This window comes from Barbatula barbatula (genome assembly GCF_947034865.1).
Source record: "Barbatula barbatula genome assembly, chromosome: 1".
Taxonomy (NCBI): Eukaryota; Metazoa; Chordata; class Actinopteri; order Cypriniformes; family Nemacheilidae; genus Barbatula; species Barbatula barbatula.
Genome location: NC_136766.1, coordinates 14,181,769 through 14,192,780, shown reverse-complemented (window position 1 = coordinate 14,192,780; position 11,012 = coordinate 14,181,769). Strand labels below are relative to the sequence as shown.

Sequence of the window (11,012 nt, the reverse complement as noted above, 5' to 3'; positions counted from 1 at the left end):
TTAAAATTCCACTATGTTTACTTTCAAAGTTTTTGACTAAAATCACTTGAGTAAAAGTAAGAAAGTATTAAAGTAAGAAACACTATCTCACTGAGCATGCGGTAAAACTCCTTGTCCAGGCCCTTGTAACATCAAGGTTGGACTACTGCTCTCCTTGCTGGTCTTTCTGCAAAGGCTATTGTTCTGGCTTTTGTAGAAACTAGTAACTTATAGCACCTATTGTATTATTGTTTCTGTATGACATATCGCTTTATTGCTCCCTGAACTCTCTTTGGATAAAGGCGTCTGCTAAATGTAAAATGTAAATTATCATTTTTCATTTAGCCCATTTAAAGCAAAAATGTAACTGCATTTATCAAATGGAGTTGAGTAAAAAGTACAATGTATGGTAGTAATGTTAATGTACTTTTGCATGGCTGAATATCGAACTTTTGTATTTTATTTTCTTATTTTGTGCTTAAATATATTTCCTGTTACATTATCTATACGTTTTCTCCTTTGTCTATGTTTTCTCTTTAGCTTAAAGCTTGTTTTACTGTAAAAACAAATTATTGAACTGAATAGATCGTTAATCTAGCGTCCCAACAATAAAGTTTGAGATTCACAAATTAACTTTAGCCTACTTATAGTATATATAAAACAAAAGACATTGTTGTAAGACCCAACTGTTAAACCATTAAGATTTCATTAAAACAATAAACACGTGTTTTCTGCAGAAACTTTGCTTATGACATTTTTTGTATGGCGTAAATTAGATAGATTTTCGTTTATTGAGAAAACCCACACACTTATGCAAGAAGCGCTCTGTCGTCTCTAAACATGATGTGTAATCTTTCTCCAGATGTCCTTTCTGGACTGTGAATTCACAACAAAAGTTTTTTTTTCATTCTTCTCAGAAGAGGAAAGAAAGAAATTGGATAACTTGCATTGAGTAACTGTGTATTAAAATAATGTTCCTAGAGGAGTTTGGGTGTCATCTAGTGGTTCACAAAGGAACTATAACTAAAAAAATGGAAAATAAAAAATACCAAGCAACCCAAATGGCATTCTAGGGAAACAAGCTGACATAAAATGTGTCAGATAGGCCTATATAAGCAGGAATTTGTTTTCACACCCTCAGGCCATGAGCCAGAGCCCGTGAATAATGAAGAGTTTCCATCTGCAACATAAATGGGTTTCCAAGGCTCAAAAATTATTTGTACAAAACAAGCATGATTTTAAATAATGCATACTGCATACGAGTACAAAATCAATATGCACTCTGATGTTTCTTTTGTAGTCTTGCCTAAAGGCTCCCTATAAAATCCTAAACTGTCTGATAAAACACATTTGCAATGTTCTGTTCCTTAAATGCTGCTTCTGCATATTTAAACATTTAGCTTTTAAACATTAACCAAGGACATTTTGACCTCTTGCGAGGAGAGAATGTAATAAGACTTATTAAAGTATAATTACATGTGGCTTCTGTCAAGAAACTTGAAATTGTAAAGATAATATAAGAACATTTTTCATAACTCTTATTCATTTTCTTTAGACAGGATATTGGCATGTCTGCATGTTATTATCCAACCTCTCCATTTCATGTAACCTAAGATATAAAGAGAACCTATATTATTACTGACCTCCGGGCAACTTGCCAAAGCCTGTGATTCACACTGAGGAGGTTACATTGGGAGTTTCGGCAAGTGCCAGACAAGATCATAACCTGACCACCACCCCAAGCACAGAGACACATTCAATATGCCTTTGACCTTAAAACCATTTAGACCAAAAAGTCCCATTAAGTACTAACTCCATTCATTGATACACTGTTGAGCAAAATCTCACAGTTGTTATAGATCACAGATATTTCACATTTATGTGCTTATTTCATATAAGACATGCCTTGATAATGATTTACTCACATTCTCAAGACAAAAAGCTGTTAACAGCTATCATAGGTCTTACTGTTCCTGGCTGAAGGAACAGTATGCAAATACAACTACTTGTGAAGAGGAAAATCCCCTGGTGATATTCAACTACTCCCCACTCGTGTTATGTATATTTAAAGAGAATGAATGCAGCATTTCACTCTGCACTACTTTACACTGTTGTAAAAGTCTGTGTCAATATTCAGTATTTGCATTTTATAGTCACACCTATTTTAATTTCCATAACGAAAAATGGTTTACAGATCTGTGTCTATCTGGTTTCTTTGTCTTTAATAAAAAATCTAATCAAATGTCCTCATCTTTGAGAAATGAGCTAACATGCCAGGGCACACTTTGAAGCATTGAGACTGTGTTTTTCTTGTTCAAACAAAGCCAGCAGAGGCTAAATCCTGTCATTAGTCACAGCTGGAGAGCCAACATTTGTTACTGTGGACATAATAGCTCATGTAAAATATCTTGAAATGCGATAAGAAATTTATGTTTGAATGCCTCACAACTTCTATTAACATTTTAACGGAAGGAAGGACATGTCATCTCTTGATAAGCGGTATGTTTACCATCAAATATTGCCAACAAAAATCCTCAGATCACACTGGCATAGGCGTATTCGACAAAATAATGCCAGGTCCACCGGCATATCAAGTCAAGCTAAATTGATTTCTATAAAGCTTTTTATATTAAACTGGATCACTTCTTTTTTTTACAGTATATACACAATCTTGATAAAAAATATAACACACTAATAGCTACAGTAACATTGAGTATGTGGATTCATACCATACTGTTAAGCAGGTATGTTTAGCATTGTTAATTATTCATAAAATGCCCTGTGAGAATCAAAGGTTGCTGGGGGAAAGTCAGTGACTGACTAAAATGAATATAGAGCCAGTGATCCATCATCTCTGTGGAAACCAAAGCACACTGAATTCTCAAAGGTGAGCTTGTTGCTTGGTGATAAAGCTTTGGAAAAAAGACTGGCTGCTGCAGCCGTCTCCTGGAGAAACTAACAACAGTTCCAAACTGCTAATGAAACCAGATACATAAACAAGAACATGTTCAATGCTCTAGGCTCTTTGTAAACAATGTTACATAAATACTAAAAACATAATAATTTCATATTAGTGTTATTACCGGAGCTATTTTAGTGTATACAATATGTAGCTACAATATGTATTATACTTGTGAACTGTAGTTGTTATTACAAGCTCAAGAAATATGTGACCCTCTGTAAAGGTAGTAATTTTTAGTGATTTACTATTTTCTACAGTCAAACAATTTAAAGAACATTATTTATTATGAAAATATAATTTTGATATCTTTAATAACTATATACGGAGTAAGGACATGTAAAAAACTGAAATCATAGAGAAATTAATGATTGAAACTTTGATGCTCCTAATCTCATTATTATGAGAATTCAGCTCCAATTTCACAGGCAGGGTGACGCATATTAAAAGCTTCCGCATTTGTTAGTTGCATTGAATAAAACATATATAGGTAGAACATGGAAATCCAAAGACGCCCATCATCTGTTTAATTCACCATATTTAGCAAAATAGCTTTCAGTTTTTTTTGTTCACTGCAAAACATAGCTGAACGAAGTAGAACAATTCAACTCAGCAGTGGTTAGAGGAGAAATGAACAACTGAAACATGAGCTCTAGAGAGGTTAGCCATAGGCCATTTTTGCCCTAAATCCATCTGAAAAGAGAGGCAGACACTATAAGAGAGGAATGGTTGTAATTAAGTTCTCCAGAGAGAAAAAAGGAATCTAGAAATGCAGAGAATTTCACTTTTTAATATATTCATATACAAGTTGAATATTACACATGTTTGTTGTTGCTGTTTGTAAAACAGAATTATATAGGAAAAATAAAATATGTACTTAAATTAAGGTGGTAGAGGCATAATAAATAACCATTTATCAGGAATTCCCCTGGGTTCAAAAGCCACAAGGTTACTTAAGAAATAAAATGGCTCACCGGCACCTCAATACACAAAAAAAAGTGTAAAAGATTAGCTTACGAGTCCGAATTTAAGATACCAGCCATGTGATAACCTTGCACGTATATCGCTCTTTTGCTGAACCCACTGTTTGACTTGTTTTAAGAAATTACTGTGTGACACTTAATACATTCCATAAAATTTTAAAATATAAATAGAATCCTACACCGCAAATGTTAACTGCAATTTTCCACTCTTGCCGAGGACAGCAGTCATTTTCCCCTCGTACAGATCGGCATAGCAGTTCCGAATTCCCACCAGCACACGGTAGCACCACTGAGCTTCGGCCGCATGTAGGCAGGATTTAAGCCACAGTCATAAGCATTTCCGGGTCACAGTTTTCCACCCTCTTTTACATTAGACATATGGGACACCCGCACACTTGCGTAGAAAGAGTCCTGAGTTTTATCTGTATTCGTTTCCACCAACTCCTGTTACAGGATGAGTCTCTGGCCAAGAATTTTGCGATTAATTTCAGCCAAGGCCACAGAGAACACAAAAGCTTTCTCATCGGAGAGGTTGGCATAAATGTCAACCTCCTTTTCTTGTTTTTCTGCAAAAGAAGAAACAAAGCAACTATATTTAGAACTGATTATCATCAAGAGAACATGCTGCCAATGTTGTATAAAAACTATTTAAATGCCACAAGGGCTTAAAGGGACAGTACCCACAAATATATATTTTTTTAATTTTAAGTAGAGTTTTAAGTTGTCTCAAATCTGAATAAATGTATTTGTTCTGATGAACACAGAGAAAGTTATTTGGAAGAATGCTTGTAACCATAGTAGGAAAATCACTTTAGAAATGTCTTTGTTCTGTTGAACACAAAGATATTTTGAAGAATGTAGGAAAGCAAAAAATTCTTTGCCACCATTGGCTATCAGAGTAGGAAAAATTATAAGAGTAGTCAAAAGTGCCCAAGAACTGTTTGCTTTCCTACAATCTTCAAAATATCTTCTTTTGTGTTCAGCAGAACAAAGAAATTGATACAGATATATATATATATATATATATATATATATATAAAACTTTTGTTTAATTACAAAGATGAAATCCACATTATATCGAGAGTATAGAATAGAAGAACGCTGCGACTTCATGAAAGAGCTGATAATGCATAGACGCTTCCAACAAAGCAATGATTTATTTAGCGGCGAGTAAAGAAAGCACCATGTGCGTAAATCATTAATCCACAATACAAAGGTCTTACACCTGGAACCATTGCACAATGAACCGCATGCCACCCCATGAATGATATTGGATAGTTTTCTCATCCTCGTACCCAGTGAGATAAGTACATTCGTTTCTATGAAGAAAGTTTTACTCAAACCACACTCTAGGGTTTTTGCAAATAGTTTAGTTAACAAAAATAACTATATGTTTTACAGCTAGGTGTGGCAGAGAGTGAAGACAGATTCAGCTAGAAGTGGTGACATGCCAAAGAGAGGCTTTCACTTTAAATAAAAATGCTAATAAACAAAAATAAATCTCTAGGGGAAGCACGAAACCAGAGAGATTGATAATGGGAGAGAAGGTTGAGGTTGTTGGGTTATGATGTGGGTAACTGGACCTGGAGGACACAATTACAATCTTCACACAATGCCAGGGGAGGTGGCTCCCTCGGCAAAACACAATGTCTCTGAAACATTTCCTAATGCCTGGGATCTTTATAAATGTGTTCAAATGTAACATTCACAAGCCATTGTTCCTCTTTCAATCATTGTTGAATTACTCAAAGTGCTTTGATCTACCAGTTAAAACAGGGACAGGGTTTACAAAACCAAAAAAGGAATGACATTTTTTTTTATCAAACCTTATTTTATAGATTCTCTCAAAAAGCATATCCATTTATCAACTAATTGTAATAACAGGCTACAGAAAATTTTAAACGATGAACGGCCTTTTTTTAAATGAAATTTTTCTGTCTGCTCATCAAGACACTTATTTATATTTTAATGTGATTTGTACCATTTATGAAATTATTTTTATTACAGTGCACAGGTCTAAAAATGGTACTCATCAAGAGATTTAGCTAACAATATTGTGTATTAGTTTATTAATAATATAAAAGATAATAAAATTGTCAGTTAACATAATTGTAAAAGACTAGGTGAAAGCAGAACAGCCTCATTATCAAACACAAAAAAAATGGATCTCTACCTTTCTTATAGTCTAAATGTTTATAGCACCTTTAAAACTATAACAATTGCATGCTTAACCTTTTTCTTCCTCCTGCTTCTTCAGTCCAACAGTTTTGGGTCTCCCTCTGCCTCTACGAATTGGATCAGACTGGCTGTTGGTACGCGATCGTCTCCTGTTTTCCATGTCGCTTGGAGATGTTAAATTAATTTTCTCTTTTCTGATTCTTTCGGTTCGTCTTCTTTTGGCATCCAACTGGTCTGAAACCCAATGAGATAAAGTGCATCAAAGGTTAGCTTCAACATTTTGCACATGGATAAAATTATACATGGGGTGTCCGTAATTGGTGTTCTCACCAGCTTACACCCCCTCTCATAAACACATCTGTAAACAATAAAACACTAGTTTTCACGCAAATAAATAGAACCACTCTCTTTATAGCTTGAAACCTTCCAAAAAAGAGCCCTGTCAATCAATATGAAAATGGGGGTAACATCAAACAGGTTTAGAAAGCACAGCCACATGCAGCACTATAATCAGAGAATTAAGGGCTCATTACAATAGGAAGTAGGCCTGCTTCTCTCCGAGGGAGTTTATTTATAGGGCTCTTTACCCTTCATGTAAAAGTCATTAGTTACAGGCTCTCAAAATCCTGTGCAAAAACAGAGTAACAATTTAATTATTACAGCAAACTACTAATACATACAAATATGAAAAAACATGCATTGTGAATTCTGCTCAACTATTATAACACATTTATTCAGATATTTTAAATTGTATAACCCAGTATTTCAATAGCCGCCACATGATTCAATGCAGTGAGATAAGATCTTTGCCTGTTCACAGGCCTGTTGTATAACTGCATGTTAAAGGAACAGTTCACTCAAAAACGAACATTCTGTCTTCATTTACTCACCCTCAAGTTGTTCCAAATCTGTATAAATGTCTTTGTTCTGATGAACACAGATAATATATATTTGGAAGAATGCTTGTAACCAAACAGTTCTTGGCCATATTGACTACCAAAGTAGGAAAACAGCTTTATATTTTTTTGTTCTGTTGAAGGCAAAAGAAGATATTTTGAAGAATGTAGGAAAGCAAACAGCGCTGGGGCACTTTTGACTATCATTGTAATTCTTTACAATTACAACTACTATGGTACTCAATGGTAGCTAAGAACTGTTTGGTTACAAGCATTCCTCCGAATATCTTTCTGTGGTCATCAGAACAAAGACATTTAGATTTGAAACAACCTGAGCGCGAGTAAACGATGACAGAATTTTTATTTATGGGTGAAAGGTCCCTTTAACAGAAGAATCCATGCCCGGTCAATAACCTGCACTAACAAGCAGATCTCTGTTCTCCAGCCAATTCAGCATGCATCATTTACTATGACAAAATTATAATGTAAATGTTGCATCACACGTATTTTTGTAGAACGCAGACTTGAATCAAAAAGTAGTACTGTCTCTTATGGACTACTGTTCCTTTATATATTTAAAAACAACAAAACGGATGTAATAAAGGTCCACATAGCCCCATAAAACCACAGCTGGTTTTCACCTCTTGTTGCAGATAAACACACCCACACATGTTTAATTTAGGCATTCATTTAACATTTCATCTGAATTTCAATGCGTCTAGGAAGAACCAAAGGAAAAACAAGAAAAAAAAAAGTCGGACTATTTAAACTTGAAGCACACTATTCTTGGCACAATGTGAATAAACAGACTATTCTGGTTTGGGGACAAGAGTCCGGTGCTAAAATGGACACCAAGTGTTACAAGAGAAAAGACATTACATTAAATACATTACATTAAATGTAATGTAAATGTAAAAGACACCTCTCTCAGTTCAGACAAATTCAGCTCTCTGTCACTTTGAGAAAAGTGACCAAACCCTTTAATAAACATACAAGTAAGATCACCACACATCAACTAATGGATGTCTCATATGACTTGCAGGGATCTCATGAAAGGCTCTTAATATTTGTACAGAGAAGCGAAACGATGTGAGGAAGTAGGATATGGTTAAGATATACTAACTGTAAAACATTTACGCATTTGGCAGACACTTATCAAAAGCGACTTATCTGAACATGTGCAATACACTGGGAACGAACCCATGACCTTGGCGTTGCTAGCCACCGAGCTACAGGAAAGCTTTATACAAAGAACATTTGCGCAGAGCATTCCATTCATAACTCAAAGCAATGAAACAATTACAGGCAGAGTCTGCATCGCACAAAATACAAGCCAGCTGGGCTTTGAAATATAAAAACTACAAAACTGCAGCATGCATGGGACTACGTGTTTAAATCGAGTGCTAGTGTACTACAAAAAACAACAATTAACATTATCAGTACTGCTCACGCATTTTATGAGTGCATGTAACATATACCGGTTAAAAAGCAAACAACCTATTGAATCCAGTATGTTTCATTTAAGCCATATCGGTAAATTAAGAAAAAAAAGTAATTCTGAAAATACTGCTCACTAAAATATAATCACATGGTCGTGAGTTTAATCCACACAGTTCTTAGGTTTAACAAGATTAGTGCCACTCAAACTGATTTCTTAACACATTAAGTTTACTTTCAATGGACTTTCAAGATCCTTCCAAAAATCTGCAACAACTCTCACATTAAATTTTAAGAGACCTCAAATTATATGAGTTGAATACAGACAAAGACACATTGTATCATTTCGTATATACTGTAGGAGACAGACTTAAGATTCTTGAAATAGGCATGAATTGAAATATTGTGACGAGTTTCTACATAACAAGACAGTACAGGGAGGGGGTGGAAAGGCAGAGGGAACAAGCTTTTCAGACAGGAATTAGTTTGCCCTTCCCCCATCCCTCTTAGCACTACTCACTCAAGCAAACAGCCACCACTGCAGCACTCATTTCAGTATTGAGTATTCTCAATGCATCCTGCTGACTGGAAACTTGCCTGCGACTTATTTCCATTCACTAGCCCATAGAGTCAATGAGAACAACACTTTTAATTTGCATAACTCACAAGAGGACTAGGCTTACAGTGCCAGATCAACTAATATATGCAAATATCAAGAATATTCAATAATTGAGTGCTCATAGCACTCTCAGTGGGAGAAAAGTTCGCCGAATTACCATCTCAAACAACATATTCACGCGGACATCTTGCTGAAGGCAACTTGATAAAGTATGCAGCACTGCAGCAGTGGTCGAAATAAATGCACATGAGATAGCTGTGGATATATGAGATTTTCACACGCATACAATTCACAAATATTCACAATTTACCTAATCCTGGACATGACTTCTCATTTAATTTGGCATTGAGAAGCTTTCGGCTGATGAAGACGTAGCCACAAGGACAGGACTTGCAAGCCACAGGAATCTATGAGAAACAGAAAGAGAACATTTAGAAGAGTTCAAGAAGTGACTGTCATATAAAACATGGTTTAATCGTTTAAAATGGCCAAGACAGATTTTAAGGTACTCTAGGAATAGCTATTCAACGCTAAGCATGTACAAGAGGTAAATAAATAATTGTGTGCCTTGTAAAGATATGAGTCCCTTTGAAACCGACGCTGCTAAGCAGGAACTGAACATGTGCCAAAACACAAAATTACCATTCAATATACAGTCTAACGAAATGTCGTGAGACCCGTTCGAGGCCAAATATAATTTAGCATTTTCAATATCAAAATGCTAAATTATGTCCTCCTAAACAGAAATGTTTGGGAGATTATATCGCGCATACCCCCAAGCAGCGTACTTTCAGAGATCAGCTTTGTTCGTGTTCGTGTTATTTAGCAAGAAAACCGCAGGCTTCATGAAACCAATACATTTTCATTGTTTCGATACATTGGGATTGAAATCACCTTTGCAACTGCAAACTGTCTGATAAGAGAAGGGTTACTTTGGGTAAACGCAAGCAAAACTCGCTGGCTTTACATTTGATATAACAACGCGTAATATCAGCAATGCACTTTAAAACGATCGTCAAAAATGTGGAAACACTGAATATTTATTTTGGTCGTTCAGAGCGTAGTCCAGGCAACCACCGTGTTTCTATTCGCACACATACATGAAATCATTACTCACTGTAGTACACAGTATACTAACAAATCAACTCACAGCCATTGAGAACTTCAGACAAGCACAAATTCGTATCACTCATTCTTAAACAACGCCTCACCTGTTGGTCACACTCGGGGCATGATTTGGTAGCCATTTTTACTTTCTTCACTTTAATTGTGGACATACTTAAAACCAAGAGCCTCAATAATATTCCTCGATCGTACTGTAAAACTTCCAGCTGCACTGACGCACACTGGTCAGGAGAGGAGTGCAGCTGATCGGCTTCCCGGGAGCTCAGGCACACGTACTAGCCGATGTACCATCAATCACGCTGCACGCTCTGCGCATGCGCCGTGCGGAAGTTCAATCTCTCCCTGGTTGGCAAGCCACGTATTTATTTATTTTTTTGCTGCACATTGTAAAGTTTAGCACTGTGCGTCACAATTTCCGCTATGATAAAATGATCACTTTAAGATAAATAATGTGGTGTACAGATATTTTCTTTATCTTACGCTGCAGGCCTCACTGAGCATGCGCTCTAGAACAAGACATCACATGGCCGAAGAACAATAAGTGCTGATATATGTGAAATAAATGCTTTCTGAGACACCGCCATGACTTTTTAATATTATGCCATTTTCGCTTATACACAAAGGGTCAATAAACTCTTTTATATGAACAATATAGTTAATAATGAATAGATACGTGATACTTGTATCTGGAATGTATTACCAAAACACTATAATACATTAAAACTGTTTAAAGCCCCTCACAGTGGTCACCCACGCTAGACTTATGTCTGAAAAAACGTGACGGTAAAAATATTTGTGCAGGCAAGTTCGTGGGTATCTAAATAGAATGGTATATT

At 35.8% G+C, this 11,012-nt stretch overlaps 1 protein-coding gene across 1 annotated transcript; it reads right to left on the bottom strand.

The window, feature by feature from the left end:
- Window positions 1-3,426: 3,426 nt before the first annotated feature.
- cUnh16orf87 (chromosome Un C16orf87 homolog) lies at window positions 3,427-10,710 on the bottom strand. Its single transcript, XM_079464976.1, has 4 exons — window positions 10,263-10,710; window positions 9,362-9,458; window positions 6,154-6,333; window positions 3,427-4,487 (listed from the first exon to the last, which is right to left on the bottom strand). Exons 1-4 carry the CDS (start codon window positions 10,326-10,328, stop codon window positions 4,369-4,371), a joined length of 462 nt encoding a protein of 153 aa, XP_079321102.1. The 5' UTR covers window positions 10,329-10,710; the 3' UTR covers window positions 3,427-4,368.
- Between the last annotated feature and the right edge of the window lie 302 nt (window positions 10,711-11,012).